The 17,500-nt window shown below is 37.4% G+C and overlaps 1 protein-coding gene across 1 annotated transcript in view; it reads left to right on the top strand.

Moving 5' to 3' along the window:
• LOC131365104 (mucin-2-like) overlaps positions 1 to 17,500 on the top strand; it is a 48,182-nt gene that overhangs the window by 18,968 nt on the left and 11,714 nt on the right. The window contains exons 9-30 of the mRNA XM_058408726.1: positions 1,376 to 1,493; positions 1,744 to 1,882; positions 2,058 to 2,159; positions 6,350 to 6,416; positions 6,842 to 6,976; positions 7,089 to 7,250; positions 7,351 to 7,445; positions 7,538 to 7,664; positions 8,257 to 8,512; positions 8,599 to 8,648; positions 8,746 to 8,849; positions 9,258 to 9,409; positions 9,582 to 9,720; positions 10,526 to 10,633; positions 10,920 to 11,099; positions 11,224 to 11,463; positions 11,993 to 12,149; positions 12,434 to 12,562; positions 14,029 to 14,182; positions 14,468 to 14,511; positions 14,648 to 14,836; positions 14,955 to 17,500. The exon at positions 14,955 to 17,500 is cut by the window's right edge and continues 2,344 nt beyond it. Of these exons, the coding sequence (XP_058264709.1) occupies positions 1,376 to 1,493; positions 1,744 to 1,882; positions 2,058 to 2,159; positions 6,350 to 6,416; positions 6,842 to 6,976; positions 7,089 to 7,250; positions 7,351 to 7,445; positions 7,538 to 7,664; positions 8,257 to 8,512; positions 8,599 to 8,648; positions 8,746 to 8,849; positions 9,258 to 9,409; positions 9,582 to 9,720; positions 10,526 to 10,633; positions 10,920 to 11,099; positions 11,224 to 11,463; positions 11,993 to 12,149; positions 12,434 to 12,562; positions 14,029 to 14,182; positions 14,468 to 14,511; positions 14,648 to 14,836; positions 14,955 to 17,500 (5,393 nt within the window). The remainder of the gene's footprint in view (positions 1 to 1,375; positions 1,494 to 1,743; positions 1,883 to 2,057; positions 2,160 to 6,349; positions 6,417 to 6,841; positions 6,977 to 7,088; positions 7,251 to 7,350; positions 7,446 to 7,537; positions 7,665 to 8,256; positions 8,513 to 8,598; positions 8,649 to 8,745; positions 8,850 to 9,257; positions 9,410 to 9,581; positions 9,721 to 10,525; positions 10,634 to 10,919; positions 11,100 to 11,223; positions 11,464 to 11,992; positions 12,150 to 12,433; positions 12,563 to 14,028; positions 14,183 to 14,467; positions 14,512 to 14,647; positions 14,837 to 14,954) is intronic.

Genomic DNA, 17,500 nt, shown 5'->3' with positions numbered 1-17,500 from the left:
CATCTCCTGTGTCTTGGGCAGATACCCAAACCAAACTGTGATACCAAACAGGATTAGTAGAAACTTTTACTCATGACCCTTACAGGATGCCAAAGACTGCATGTCTCTTATTTTTTAAAATATATATGAAATTCAAAAACATTAAAATCAGTAGCAATTCATTTGGTAGGCTTGAATAGAAATTGTTTAATGCTTTAACTGAAAAAAATATGTACCGCTTAATGGAGGTGTGTGTGTCCCCAACAATGGTGCTGCTAGGCATAAATTCCTACCATCACTCAAAATGTTCTTGAATATATTTACTCTGCATTCCACAAATAACAGTGTAAAGGTAGACTAAAAAAACATTCATTTTAGATAACAATGTCAAGTATAGTAAGTATAATATCATAAGTATATATTTAGTAAAACAAGAAACAAAAAGTCAACAGTATTCTCCTGTAGTCCAAGTACCTCTCATGTCCAACACTGAGTCTTAAATTAGCTTGTTTATTTCTGGAGCATTATGCCATCTATATTTCATTTTCACAAACCGATCACTTTACTATGACTCATTTTGCAAAACTTCTCAACTGATAAGACAGCAAGATGGTGAAGCCTGTCTTGCCCCATTGTGATGTTCAGCTACTCATTCTCTGTACCAACATCAAAACAGCTAAATCTGAGCAACTACACACTCGTACTGTAAAAAAATCAGTAATAAATGTCATTAAGACAAGCATTGATTGCTGCCTCTTTGTATGCTTAATGCACCGTACAATAATTCACTTTAATAAATACCAGTTAAAAATAGGTTAAGGAAATCATTTGCTCAACTCAGATGTGTTTCCTTTAAGTAAGGAATGACCCCTTAAGTGTCAAAGTTGAGAGGAAAACCTAGGCATATTTTGCAACCAGCCACAGACCTACGGACAGGAGAATGAAGTTATGGTAGCTTGATAGCATGTATTACTAGTAACCTGTAGCCTTAACTCTCTCAAGGAAAGAACTTTAGGATATCCATCTACAGGAGGAGAAACACTGACTGCAGGCAGGTAGTTGCATATGGCGTGTTCTTTGACGAATTTCGGCACATGCCCTAGTAAAATGGGTTTAGCAGTGCCCCTTGTGTCCATCTATTTTAACAAGTGAAATAATGTTTAGGTGCTATAGGAGCAATACACAAGTAACAGCTGTGTTATGAACATAACTAGTGAATTACGAATTGGCTTTTTGCATTTAAGAGTTGAGCTATTTGCCAATTGTATTTTTATTTGTTTGTTTAATTTTCACCATTTCTGAACATGTGAAACTAAACTAATTTCTTCAGATGTACTTGATTGTATTGATAGAGAAAGCAAAACCAGTTCATTAAGTCATAAATTCTTTTGTATAGGAACTGTGCTAGATGATATTGCGCAGACTGGCTGCATCTCTGTTGATGAGTGTGCCTGCACCCACAATGGTGAAACCTATCAGCCAGGAGAATCATTTCAAAGGACTTGTCAAGAATGGTAAATGTGCCCTCACACACTGCAACCATGGTTTGAGCCTCTTAGTTCCAGTGGAGAGATACTGTAATTCTACAGAATACAAAGACATTAGATACAATTGTGTGTCTCCAAATTTGTGGCAACAGTTTGGGGAAGGCAAATGTGTGAATAGGCAAAACCTACTGGTCATATAGTGTATTTTCTGGACATACACTATGTACATTTTTAAACTTTGTCTTTATCTTAATGTCTGCTTCATTTTTTATGTCAGTGTTTGTTCAAAAGGTCGGTGGAATTGCATTAGTCTGGACTGCCCTGGCACCTGCTCCTTGTTGGGAGGGTCTCACATCACCACATATGATAGAAAAGCTTACAGCTTCCAAGGAAACTGCGATTATATTCTTTCAAAGGTCACTGCCATTATGTTTGTTTTGTTTTTTTAATGATCTATCACTGTAATGTTGTTACTCACACACAAGTTGTAATTTTTAACTTGTGGACAAATGGTAAACTGGTAAGATTATGATTAGCAATAACTGCATAGTACTGAAGAGATGTAGTAGAAATGTTTTTTTTTCTTTACAGGATAACAGTAATGATGTGAGCGTGCTGGTGCATCTGGCACGTTGTGGTTTGGCAGAGGGGGGAACATGCCTGACTTCTGTGAAAATCATCTCATCATATTCTGTAAGCACTTCAAATTATTAGTGAGTACTAAATCTGTGAGGTGCCAGGTACCACGCTGGTCTGAATAGGGTTTGAATATGTCTAGGTACATAACATACATAAACATAACATTAGGTACATATTAACATATCACAAACATACTACTATTACCTTGTGCACTGCACACAAAACAATTTTAGGTTTCTAGTCTATTTTCAGCCTTTTTTAATCACATGCAGAATGATTATGTTTTTAAACATAAGATATATGGCAAAGTGGTGATCATTTTAGATCAAGCAGTTGTAGATTTCTGAGCACTTCTCATTTTGTTACTGCTGCACCACAGTGGTGCAATGATGCAAATATCCCTGGACTGGTCTTGACTAACATCATGTGGTCATTTCTTGTAATATTTTTGTTAAATAATATTTGAACTTTAAATTAAATATATATACATAGGACAATGCCCATTGTAAAAGGTGCTATACAAATAAATTGAATTAAATTAGACATAACTGACAGATCTATTATATATACACACACACACACACAAACTTATGGTAATGTTTGTATAGCATATAGATGAATACAATTCACCCTTTAAAATGTTCTGTATGACCATTTGGTAAAATCACTATTTCATTAACAAATTTTTTCAAACTTAACCCAAGCTGATTGGGCAACTGTTTGGTAGAGGCCTATATTTAAATAATTATGGGATCTGTTAAAAAAAAAAAAAAAGTGTTATATTATTGACTGAATTAAATAATGCAAAGCAAAGTTTCCATTGCTTTGGACATAAGGGTTAATACAGGAATATTCGAAAGGCAGCGGTTCACACTGGACAGGTTGCATCACAGGGCCACCGACAACCACACACTCACTCCTATGGGCAATTTAGAATTACCAATCAACCTGATGTTTTTGGACTGTGGGAGGAAACCAGAGTAAACCCACACAGACACAGGGAGAACATGCAAACTCCACACAGAAAGGCACCTGCCTGTTCAAACCCAGGACCTTCTTTCTGTGAGGCAACAGTGCTAACCACTAAGCCACCATGTTGCCCCTGTCAGAAATCAGATGACACTTAAAACTGATTGCAGAGTACCGGCTGAGGACCAGCACTGAGAGGTAAACCTTTAGTGGCTGGGTTGGATTCTTACTTGGGAAACAAACCCATGTCACACTGGTGACAGATGACACCAAGTTTTTAAAAAAAAAAAAAAAAAAAAAAAAAAACCCACAACTAATTATACTGCTCCTAGCACTCAAATGGCATACGTTTTGGCCAGCCTTGCAATAAGTATCTTCAAGTTTTATTTTGATTTCTCGAGCCATTGTCAAAATTTGGCCTCAGTTTGGCAGAATCTACTTCACATTCAAATCCATTTGGCATTTGTTTATTACAGAAAATAGGCATATTATATTAATGACACAAATAGCAAATAATCTTGTAAGAATGTGAAAAATTTATTATGGGAGAAAATCCATTACAACAAACTAACATGAAAACATAGGGAATTTTATCATAATAGTTATAAGCTACAGGCATTAATGTGTCCATTGGTGCATTGAAAAGCAGAGCCCAGCATTGGTACAGTGACTACTGACACTGTGCCTAATCAGTATACAAAATTTTTTAGCAAATGGTCATTAGGGCTGTTATAGACATCCACCATAAAAGGCTTACAAACAAAATAGGTGTCCAACACCTTTGTTGCTTGACCAAAAATAAAGGAACAATAGGTATATCCATGCCTTCAATGCTTGGTCCAAAATACAAAAGAAATTAAAAATATTTTTTTGTATAGCTCTTAACAATGGACATTGTCTTTACAGATATATACAAATGGCTTATACAAACTCAGGACTTAATTTTAAATGTATGAGGAAGAAACCTAAAAAAAAATTAAAAAACTTAGATATTCTATAGACTTCTGGTAAATTCTCAGAGGAGTTGCTGTAAATTGTGTGTTCAGAATCATTAATGCTTTTAAGTATTAAAATAGCAGTTCAAACAATTTAACCATGTAAAGTAAGGTTTCAAGAGTAGTGCAGGTGTCTCCAACACGTCACCCATTTCTGAGTAGCTCGTCTAAAAGGTTCATAGAATATGTATAAAATTAATAAAATCACTGAATAAACCCCCTTCCCCTTTCAAAAATACTCCCTGGACAAACCATACTCCTCCGCATGTACAAAAGCATCACAGTTTAATACACAGCTAGCAGCAAGACGGTGCATGGAAGCAAGCGTTTGGATAAAAGGAGAAAGAAAACACATGGCAGATCCATTTGTCACAAAAACACCAGAGAAGAACAGGCAATGGAGTATTAAGTTTATTGAAAACCGAAAATGGGTGGAAAGAGGGAGAGTGGAGAATACTCAGCTTTACGGAGGAGACTGTGAGCCGGAGGTAGATGATGCCGTGCACGGAGGTGAGTTGAGTGAGTAATCGTGGAGGAGAAAAAAAGGAGGAGGTAGTAGTCGGGGCAAAACAGGAAGTAGCGGTAGCTATGGCGCTGAAGCTCACGAATGTCAGCGCTATAAGGAGTCGGTGACCAGACGGGGAAGAAGTGAAGAGAGTGCTCTTAAATAGGGGAGTGGAGGAAAGAAACTAATGAGGTGCAGGTGAACTCAATCAATATTTGGGAGCGTGAGTGCGCTGGTGCGGGGTCGGGTCCGGCGTGCCTGTGACACCATTGAACATGGATGCTGCTGGGGATTCGACAGCTTTAGGAATAAAGCTATGATACGATGTGAATGAATCTATCCTGCTGCAAGGAAATGCAGGACGAGTGAGCTGTAGGCATTTCATATTAGTGTAGGTGGTGCTTCATAGTAAAATACTGTTTAATATTTCCCATTGCACATGCATATGAATGCCATAAAAATACTATTATTTAATCACATAAAGTCCAATACAATTTCAGGTCTCTATTTTAATATTCAATACCAAAAATTTATTCACATATACTACATATAACTCAACTACTTTACAGGATATTTTGGTACTATGTCCAGCCATACAACGATCAACATTATGAGCACTGAGGGGTGAATTGAATAACACTGATTATCCTCATCATGGCACCTGTTAGTGGGTGGGATATATTAGGCAGCAAGTGAACATTTAGTCCTCAAAGTTGATGTGTTAGAAACAGGAAAAATGGGCAAGGGTAAGGATTTGAATTTGACAAGGGCCAAATTGTGATGGGGTGTTCCCGGTCTGCGGTGGTCAGTATCTATCAAAAGTGGTCCAAGGAAGGAACAGTGGTGAACTGGCAACAGGGCCTTAGGTGGCCAAGGGTTATTGATGCATGTGGGGAGTGAAGGCTGGCCCGTGTGATCTGATCCAACAGACGAGCTACTGTTGCTCAAATTGCTGAAGAAGTTAATGCTGATTCTGATAGAAAGGTGTCAGAATACTCAGTGCAGCACAGTTTGTTGTGTATGGGGCTGCATAACCAAAGACCAGTTAGGGTGCCCATGCTGACCCCTGCAGCAACAATGGGTATATGAACATCAGAACTGGACCACTGAGCAATGGAAGAAGGTGGCCTGGTCTGGCACATTTTCTTTTACATCACGTGGATGGCCGGGTGCGTGTGTCTCTTACCTGGGGAACACATGGCACCAGGATGCACTATAGGAAGAAGACAAGCCGGCAGAGACAGTGTTATGCTTTGGCCAATGTTCTGCTGGGAAACCTCGGGTCCTGCCATCCATGTGGATGTTACTTTGACACATACCACCTACCTAAGCATTGTTGCAGACCATGTACACCCTTTCATGAAAATGGTATTCCCTGATGGCTGTCATCTTTCAGCAGGATAATGCGCCATGCCACAAAGCAAAAATGGTTCAGGAACGGTTTGATGAGCACAACAATGAGTTTGAGGTGTTGACTTGCCTCCAAATTCTCCAGATCTCAATCCAATCGAGCATCTATGGGATGTGCTGAACAAACAAGTCCGATCCATAGAGGCCCCACCTCGCAACTTACAGGATTTAAAGCATCTGCTGCTAACATCTTGGTGTCGGATACCACAGCACACCTTCAGGGATCTAGTGGAGTCCATGCCTCGATGGCTCAGGGCTGTTTTGGCAGCCAAAGGGGGACCAACACAATATTAGGCAGGTGGTCATAATGCTATGGCTGATCGGTGTACATGTTTTTATTTATAATTCTTCTTTTTTATATACAGGTTACAATCACAGCCACCGGCACCGTACTTGTAAACAATGTTGAAAACAAGCTTCCAATTTTTACTGGTAGGTTTTTAGAAAGTAATTTTTCCCTTAAATTTTCTTAAAATTTGTTTTTTTTAACTGTCTGTACAGTCATGGGAAGAAGAAGTTTTCATTTATCATTGCCTAAATAACAATTTTTTGGCCCTTACTGACATAAAGATGCAAATAATATGTATACATCATGCCAAGAAGAAAAGACATCAGCAATGACCCCAGAAAATTTTTGTTGTTCATCAGTCTAATGAGGCTTATAAGACCATATCCAGACAATCTGAAATTCACAATTCTACACTGAGAAGCATTGTATCCAGGATCGAGTGTCCCAGCAAATCCAGTCCAAAGCCAGACCATTTAATGCTCCCTTTAATGTTATTTAGGCCCTGATAAATAAAACTATGACTATATTTATTACTATTGTCTAAGTAGAGTTCTGTGACTTTTTTCAGATCAAGTGAAAATCTTCAAGCCTTCTACATTCTTCATCATTGTGCAGACGCCTAGTCTTAAGACCGTCATTCAGCTTGTTACAGTTATGCAGGTGTACGTGGAAGCCAGCACACAACAAAAGGGAACACTGAGCGGTACACTTGCTTTAGCATATAAAGCAATGAAAATGCATATTTTCATTGTGAAAATCTTTCTTTTTATTTCTATGTTGAAAGCTTCCTTGACTAATACATGTTCTTTTGTTAGGTCTGTGCGGAAACTTTAATGACATGCAGGCAGATGATTTTAAGACAGAATCAGGTCTCACAGAGGGGACAGCCACAACATTCGCCAGCACATGGAAAACCACGATTTGTCAAGATTCTGGTCCTACTCTCTATGACCCCTGTAGTATGAGTGTGGAAAAAGGTACACCTCAAACCTTAAAAATATATATGAGGACAACAAAAGTATAAAAGGTTCCCCATAAAATGGCTTTTACTAATTTCAGTTTATTATTCTCTTTCAGAAAATTATGCCAAGGAGTGGTGTGAGAAGCTCAGTAATCCAGCAGGAGTTTTTTCTCCCTGTCATTTAGAGCTCAACCCAAAAGATTACGTAGCGGTATGTTTTGATCAGCCAGTTATTTTATGAAAAGCTGGTGACCATGTAAGAATGCTAAATGCTCAATTTTATGCTGCCCACTTTTTCTCTAGAGATGCAAATATGATGCATGCATCTGTGACCAAAGTGAGGAGTGCATGTGTGCTGCTGTGTCTTCCTATGTTTATGCATGTGCTGCCCGAGGCGTAATGCTGAAAAACTGGAGAGCTAACATGTGCAGTACGTTTTTTTACATTTTTTTTATTAATCAATAAATGAATCAATCATCGTCACCATCTGATTTTGCAGCCACCAGTTTGTTATGAAAAGCATTTAGAAAAATTTACAACAGATCAATTGTTATCAACTGCAATGTGAATAGAAATACTGTGAGTTCAAGTGCATTTTATTTTCACTTCATCAGATATTGCAAACGATATCAATGATCTGTGTTAATGATCATGGTTAGTAGCAATGTACCTTTTGGGGCAATAAAGAAAGTAACATTTATTTTTGTGTAATCTTAATCTTAATTTTTTAGCTTGCTTAGCTTTTATTTTTCCTTGGAAAGATCAACATCCTAGTAAAACAGTTACTGTTAGTCTGCTGTTTATTTTACAACATATATAATTGTTTTTTCCAACTTCTTGTTTTCATTCATTCATTCATTAAGCAAGAGTTCTACTTTAGATCTTTTCAGGATTTTTTAAAAACAAAAACTTTATTATAAATAATGTAGCCAACAATCATATTTAACAGAATAATGGTGAGATTTTTCTCTCGCAAAAGCCAAAGCAAAAGATATCTTAAACTATGATAATGTTTTATTTAGGCACATACACAACGAAATGTCCAGGCAATATGGAGTACTCCTATAACCAGACCAGCTGTAGGAAGACCTGCCGTTCTCTTAGTGAAAATGACCGGACATGCCATTTGTCCCATACACCTGTGGATGGTTGTGGTTGTGCCAAGAACACTTACCTCAATGACATGAACGAATGTGTTCCTGCCTCTGAGTGCCCCTGTTATGTCGATAGTGAGGTCATGGCCCCCTTGCAGGTCATCAGCATGGCTGGAAGCACATGGTAAAGATGTGATTTTACACAGTAGCTATGTGTATAAAGCTTTTGGTGAATTCACTGAAGATTAAGAATTAATATCTTTTCTACAGCACTTGCAGAGATGGCAAAATGCACTGCATAGGACATCAGGAAATTACTAGTGAGACTTATTTTCATATTTTTAAGCTTACTACTAATCCAATAATTTAATCCTTTGTAATTCACACTGTCACACTGTGTGTTTAATTTTGTTTTAGCCTGCACAGCTCCTTTGGTCTACTTCAACTGTTCAGACACTGAACCTGGACAAAAAGGAACAGAGTGTCAGAATAGTTGCCACACACCAGACTCAAATCAGTGTGTAAGTGAATCAGCATGCTAGTGGCTGAATAAATACATCCAGTACTTAAATATGCAGATGAATGGAAGGATATATATATCAGTTGTGCAAAATATTTACTTTATGATGAATTCTGATTTGGGGGAGAACACTGGCTTAGGGTTGGGGGTTGATACCATCCTCTGCCCTGTGTGTATTTGTGTGCTCCAATAAACATTTTTTTATATTTATAATTTTTTTATATTCAGGCTAGTTTGGTGTGGGATATCTGATTACTTTATTTATTTATTTTTTAATCCATTTCACATTTGTTAACAGACATTTACGTTCATTCTTACCAAGCAGAAGGGCAGTGTGTGTGTGTGTGTGTGTGTCATAATGCAATTAATACTGTGTAATTAAATGTCCCCTGTGATGTTTTGGCCACAGACAAACACACAGTGTAAATCCGGGTGTGTATGTCCTGAGGGTCTACTGGCTGATGGGCAAGGAGGATGTGTGCAAGAAGAGAACTGTCCTTGTATTCATAATGGAGTGTTTTACCAAACTGGAGAGATTGTAAAGGCAGACTGCAACAACTGGTAAGAAAAGCCTAAGCATTCAATTTTCTTAGTACTGAAGAAATCATAGTGAATGATGGTTATGGTATATGTTGTGTTAAATCTACACTTTAACTAAACCTATGTGTTTGTATGCTTTTTACACTATCATTTTGCATGTAATTGACCAGAACATGTATTATGGACATTTCAGCACTTGTAAAAACAGAAAGTGGATCTGCACTGAAAAGGAATGTTCCAGAATATGTACTATTTACGGTGACAGTCATTACATTAGTTTTGATGGTAGGAGATTTACTTTCAATGGCAACTGTGAATACACTTTGGCCCAGGTATGTTGTCTCTTACTTTGCACTTGAAACTCTTTTATCGACAAAAACCTGAAAAAATACATAATCACAAAAAATTTATAAAATTTCTCAATCGTGGGTGACAATTACCAAAGTAAACTGAGACCATAACTTTCACAAAGATAAATATTAGGACTTAATGATTCATAATTTAGCACTACAGTAGTAAAGGACTGAAGACCCCAGAAATGTAAGGGAAAATGTCACTAATAATAGAATTCTAAAAACTATACAGGTTACAATGTGTTTTATAGCATTAGTGTGAAGTTTCATTTTGACAAATTGCAGTAAATGAAGTTCCTCACATAATGCAATCTCTGAATATTTTCTTCAAGTGACGCCCCGTTTAGTGAATTTTCTTAGCCTACCATTCATGATATCATGAACTATTGTCTAATACCTTTTTTACAGTTGGAATAAAAATCATCTATTTGTGTAAAAGAACATAAGAACATACCAGAGAATGGAGCATAGTTTCTTTATGATCCTGTGTTTTTCATAATTGTTGTCATTAATATGAATTATCATATATACTTCATATACTCTTATTTCGTATTTCATTTTCCCCTCCCCTTTCTCTGTTTTTCTTCTTTTGTAAAGCTGCTTTGAGACAATGTTCATTGTAAAAGGCGCTGTACAAAATAAAATGAAACTGAATTGAAATTGAATATATACCTTATTTATAAGGTCATCTTTATAACTTGTAGGACAATTGGTGTCACTGAGTATTTTCACCATGTGCTATGTACGCCAAACTAACACACCAAATAATGACTAATCTTCACAGGACTACTGCGGCAACAGCAACAGTGGTACATTTCGTATCATCACAGAGAATATCCCCTGTGGCACCACTGGAACCACCTGCTCCAAAGCTATTAAAATATATTTAGGGGTGAGGGTATAAGCACCTATTTACATTTCATAGTATCATCTAACTACCTCATCTCATTTTTATCTTTATTTAAAGATGTGTTTTATATGCAGTGGATATAAAAAAGACCCCTGATAAAATTGCAAAAAAAAAGTAAAACAACAAACAAATAAATACATACATACATAAATAAATAAAATTTCCATTTCTCTCTTTACTGTAAGACTTTTTACATCCACTGACTAGTCAAAGCCTGCTAAATTGCAAATAACACTGAAACTTTAAATTTGTCATTGCATTCATATAGGACAAACAGTTGCTACTGTCAGAGGAGAATATAAAATCTTTGAATCATGATAATGGCACAGAGATCCCTTATAAAATACATTCTGTGGGGATATACTTGGTTATTGAGGCCGAAAACAGTCTGGCCCTATTTTGGGATAAGAAGACAAGCCTAATGGTCAAACTCAGCCCCTCGTTTAAGGCAAGTAGTAAAATACTTAATTCATCCCTATTCTTATGCACTAATTTCTGTTTAATTTATTGTTTATCAAATTAATAATATCTGCTCTGTTTTGCATTTAATGAGAATCTTTTCACCATGTTAGGGCAAAGTGTGTGGACTTTGTGGCAATTATGATGGAAACTGGAATAATGATTTTATGACTCGTGGTGGAGAGGAAGTGACTCAGGCAACTGAATTTGGAAACAGCTGGAAAGTTTCTGCTACATGTCCTAAAGCCAGTAATATCCACAACCCCTGCGATATGAGACCTTATCGGCAGGCCTGGGCCATAAAACAATGCAGCATTCTCAAGAGTGATGTCTTTAGCAAATGTCACTCAGTAGTAAGTAATTTGATACAATTTCTGTTTTCTCACAGAGAGAGAGAGAGAGAGAGAGAGAGAGAGAGAGAGAGAAAGCCTCATAGTCTTACTTGTGGGCCACCACTGCATCTCAAAGTTTGGGCCCAGACATTATTTACTGGTCCAACAACAGTGTGTGATTTTATTGGAGGAAAACAGCAGATATCCAGTAGCAGAGCAAATCCCACTTTTTGGCATTCTTTTGGTCAAGACACATAGTTATTTCAAACAACTCCAAATGAAATATAACTTACTGAAATATTGTGATAATATGGCTGCTACCAGCTTGCTATCGGTATCTTTGATGTCTGGCCTCTTGCTATATGAAATCCAGTTACACAAAATTGCAAAGGATAGACTTAATCAGATTGATTTTCTAGTACTTTTCCAAATGTATTATCAATATGTGCTATGAATAAAAAACCTTTGTATGTGTTTTAGATCATGATAATAAACTTAAACCACTGACTAAATTCTTTTATTCATTCTGCTTTTTAAATAATCCCACAAGGTGGACCCAACTCAATATTACGATGCTTGTGTGCGAGACACATGTGCCTGTGATGCTGGTGGAGATTGTGAGTGTTTCTGCACTGCTGTGGCAGCCTATGCTTCAGCATGTAGTGGTCAAGGAGTCTGTATAATGTGGAGGACCCCAACCATTTGCCGTGAGTTTTAACAAAACAAAAAAAATGATCAGTCTATATGTTATTTTTACAGTTTTATATCAACTGATATTGAAAAACACGCTGGTAGATCACATCTTCATCATATTATAATCAGAATTTGATGGCTTTAAATCGCAATATATGTGAAAATGTACGAGGCTATTTAATTCATATGGATTGAAATGAAACAAAGTTGTGTTATAATAACTCATGTTGAGGCTTACACAGCTAGTCATTGCCCTTGAATTGACATGATGACTAATTGAATTTAACCATTCCCACAGCATTGTTCTGTGACTACTATAATAGAGATGAAGGCTGTGAGTGGCACTACAAACCCTGTGGAAAGTCTTGCATGAAAACCTGCAGGAATCCCACAGGAGCCTGCTACAGTGAAATTCCTCCATTAGAGGGTAAGTCTTTCCTGTATAATTCTTGAACATATTTAACCCTGTACTGCCAAGTACATTTTAAACATGCCACTACTTAACATCATCCAAATGGCTAAATATGTTAAATATGAATAGTTTTCTAAATTAATATTAATACAGACATGACAAATAAGCAGATACAGAACCCCTAGTCAGTTTTTCTTTTGACTAGAGGCTCTGGTTGAAAGGTTGCTTTATTGTTTTAAAAAGCTTACTAGCTTTAGACACCTGGAATATGGATGAACACATGTTTAAGAACAGCTTGCTGAATTTTCTGGTAAGGGTTGCCAAGTTTCAGGGAAATTCACAGCAATTTAAAACCCACACAGTAGATGTATTTTGCTATTTTATTTTCAGTGCTTCTGCCTTATTAACAGTGGTTCACATTTTTAATCTGCAGTATTATATAAAATGCAACTTAAAGGATCACATTTTTACCCCCAGTTTGATTTGAAGACCAGATACTAAATATTAGATGGCTAGTGTTGTCAACTATAGCTGATATAACATTTCTTGATTTGGGAGACATTGATGATTTGCAACATACTAAGCTTGCTTACTTAGCCACATTAAACAGAAGCTTTCCAGAATGGTCAGCTGCATATGTGGTTCAGGAGGAAAATTTGTGAATAAAAAATTATTTGTTATGCATTACAAAACAAATACAGATATATGTATGATAAGGGCATTACATTACACCCCTGACTGTGTATTTGTTTGTTAACCTAAGGAAACAGTTTGGATTGTTTATTTTAATATAAACAATCACATATAGGATTAAGTAAGGTTTTGGTTACTCTTGGTAAGTAAGGCTTCATAAAAAGTATATTTTATATAAAAAAAAGTATTAACAATGTCAGGATTTGCTATTAGAAGTTTGGATGAATGTAAGAAGAAGCCTTTATTTGTCTCATATACATTATAGAACAGTGAAATTCTTGTCCTTGCATATCGCAGCTCATTAGTATGTTTTGGCATACTAAAGCACAACATCGGCCACGATATAGCAGAAAAGAGAGGGTTAACAGGGTTAAATTCTTATGAATAAATAAATAAATAAATAAATAAATAAATAAAATTAGAGTGATGGAATTGCACTTATTACATTTGGCTGAGAAAGAGCTTGACCATACCGATCACCATTACACAAAGCTATTTCATATGAATAACTAGGGATTAAACAGGAGAAGCCTTAAAAATCTTATGACAATTTGCTTGTGTTTTATTAAATCACAGAAACGCTACAGTGTATTTTTTTTTACTTGACTTTATATGATAACCATTCAAATTAAGTCACACAACTAAGAGGTTAACAAAAAAATACCAGAAAATATGCTCTTGAACTTGATTCTTACTCCTAAATTGGTTCCTTTATATTGAATAAACTGTTGTAGATTTATACTTCTTGTTCAGTTCTTGCTCTTGAACGTTGTTGACTGTTTTGATAGGATGTTTTCCCCAGTGCCCTTCAGACAGGCCATACCTGGAGGAGGCAACAAATAAGTGTGTTGCAAGAGAGGAATGTGGCTGCTATGATGATGAAACTAATACATACTACAGTGTTGGAGACAGGATTCCTACAACACAGAACTGCATGAAATGGTATGTTTGGCACTTCTTATATAAACTGGTGAAGGAACGTCTATATTGTTTTATCATTTTCCACAATTTAGAAAAGAATGAACACATCAGATGTACACAATTATATTAATAAGATGTATACCATTATGCAAGTCTTCAGAATACAATAATTATTAAATATTATAAGTTCTTTAACGGTTTTAATAATACAGAGGGAATTTTAATAATTTTAGGTAGAATATAGTCTAGTGTCTATTATACAATATCCATTTGACATTTAAAAATGACCATACATTCTTTTTAAAGCTATTGTACTGCACAAGGTCGTTCTTGTCAATACAGCCAGACAGGTCAGTATAATTTATATTCATGCAAAATCACACAGCATTTTCATTATCTTTAAACATTTTATTATTTATTATTAAATAATAATTGTTTATTTGAAGTCGCATGTATGGGTCTAATTTGTACCAAAATTTGATTTAGATTGCTCTTGTGAGTATAATGGGCAGAAATATGAAACTGGAAAGATAATATACCACACAACAGATGGAGATGGAGCATGTCTCACTGCTATATGTGGGCAAAATGGAACAATTGTCAGGAACCTAAGCCATTGTCCAACTGAGACAGCACCTACAACACCTGTCACAATTTTTAATTTCACATCATCCAGTAAGTATAGTAAATTGAAAATAGTCTCAATGAATGAACGAACGAACGAATAACTAACCTTTGTTAAAAAACAAAAACAAAAAACTATGATCTGTTCTGTTTCTTCTGTCCACTACAGTAACTACTGTAATTCCACCAACAATAACAGAAACAATGTCTCCAACAATAATACCAACCATTACAGTATCTAGTGTAATTCCCCCAACTACTACAACAGGAACAGTTTCTACAACAATAGTGGAAACATCAAGCATGGCCACTGAACCACCTGCTACTTCAACACCACCACCACCACCAACCTCTTCCACATCAACTACTGTAATTTCTCCAACTCCAATGGGAACGGTTTCCACAACAATAGTGGAAACATCAAGCATGGCCACTGAACCACCTGCTACTTCAACACCACCACCACCATCACCACCAACCTCTTCCACAACATTAACTACTGTAACTCCTCCAACTCCAACGGGAACGGTTTCTACAACAATAGTGGAAACATCAAGCATGGCCACAGAACCACCTGCTACTTCAACACCACCACCACCACCACCAACCTCTTCCACAACATCAACTACTATAATTCCACCATCCACAACTTCAATAATAACTGAAACAACAATAACAAGCCCAAGTAGACCAACTACAACATCATGCCAGCCTTGCCACTGGTCAGAGTGGTTAAACAATGACTATCCCCTGAGTACACCAAATGGAAAAGACATTGAATCTATACCTACTTTGTGGAAATCAGGACTCATTAGCTGTGAGAAACCAGTAGAAATTGAGTGCAGGGCCTCACAATATAAAGATCAGCCTTTATCAACCTTGGGTCAGAAGGTAACATGCGATATTACTGTTGGTCTGATTTGTGATGACAAAGAACAAAATGGAGAGCATTGTTTTGATTATGAAATAAGGGTGAAATGCTGTGACAATGACTGCACTCAAGCTACAACAGCACCAACAACTAAAGTTTCTTCAACAACACCAGCAAGCACTATAATAACTACTGTAATTCCACCAACTCCAACGGGAACGGTTTCCACAACAACAGTGGAAACATCAAGCATGACCACTGAACCACCTGCTACTTCAACACCACCACCACCATCACCACCAACCTCTTCCACAACATTAACTACTGTAATTTCTCCAACTCCAACGGGAACGGTTTCCACAACAATAGTGGAAACATCAAGCATGGCCACTGAACCACCTGCTACTTCAACACCACCACCACCACCAGCACCAACCTCTTCTACGACATCAACTACTGTAATTTCTCCAACTCCAACGGGAACGGTTTCTACAACAATAGTGGAAACATCAAGCATGGCCACAGAACCACCTGCTACTTCAACACCACCACCACCACCACCAACCTCTTCCACAACATCAACTACTATAATTCCACCATCCACAACTTCAATAATAACTGAAACAACAATAACAAGCCCAAGTAGACCAACTACAACATCATGCCAGCCTTGCCACTGGTCAGAGTGGTTAAACAATGACTATCCCCTGAGTACACCAAATGGAAAAGACATTGAATCTATACCTACTTTGTGGAAATCAGGACTCATTAGCTGTGAGAAACCAGTAGAAATTGAGTGCAGGGCCTCACAATATAAAGATCAGCCTTTATCAACCTTGGGTCAGAAGGTAACATGCGATATTACTGTTGGTCTGATTTGTGATGACAAAGAACAAAATGGAGAGCATTGTTTTGATTATGAAATAAGGGTGAAATGCTGTGACAATGACTGCACTCAAGCTACAACAGCACCAACAACTAAAGTTTCTTCAACAACACCAGCAAGCACTATAATAACTACTGTAATTCCACCAACTCCAACGGGAACGGTTTCCACAACAACAGTGGAAACATCAAGCATGGCCACTGAACCACCTGCTACTTCAACACCACCACCACCATCACCACCAACCTCTTCCACAACATTAACTACTGTAATTTCTCCAACTCCAACGGGAACGGTTTCCACAACAATAGTGGAAACATCAAGCATGGCCACTGAACCACCTGCTACTTCAACACCACCACCAACCTCTTCCACATCAACTACTGTAATTTCTCCAACTCCAACGGGAACGGTTTCTACAACAATAGTGGAAACGTCAAGCATGGCCACTGAACCACCTGCTACTTCAACACCACCACCACCAACCTCTTCCACAACATCAACTACTGTAATTTCTCCAACTCCAACGGGAACGGTTTCTACAACAATAGTGGAAACATCAAGCATGGCCACTGAACCACCTGCTACTTCAACACCACCACCACCACCACCACCAGCACCAACCTCTTCTACGACATCAACTACTGTAATTTCTCCAACTCCAACGGGAACGGTTTCTACAACAATAGTGGAAACATCAAGCATGGCCACTGAACCACCTGCTACTTCAACACCACCACCACCATCCTCTTCCACAGCATTAACTACTGTAATTTCTCCAACTCCAACGGGAACGGTTTCTACAACAATAGTGGAAACATCAAGCATGGCCACTGAACCACCTGGTACTTCAACACCACCACCACCACCAACCTCTTCCACGACATCAACTACTGTAATTTCTCCAACTCCAACGGGAACGGTTTCCACAACAATAGTGGAAACATCAAGCATGGCC

This window comes from Hemibagrus wyckioides, linkage group LG14 (genome assembly GCF_019097595.1).
Source record: "Hemibagrus wyckioides isolate EC202008001 linkage group LG14, SWU_Hwy_1.0, whole genome shotgun sequence".
Lineage (NCBI taxonomy): Eukaryota > Metazoa > Chordata > Actinopteri > Siluriformes > Bagridae > Hemibagrus > Hemibagrus wyckioides.
Note: the sequence above shows the minus strand (reverse complement) of the source record. Positions and strands in the feature narration are given on the sequence as shown.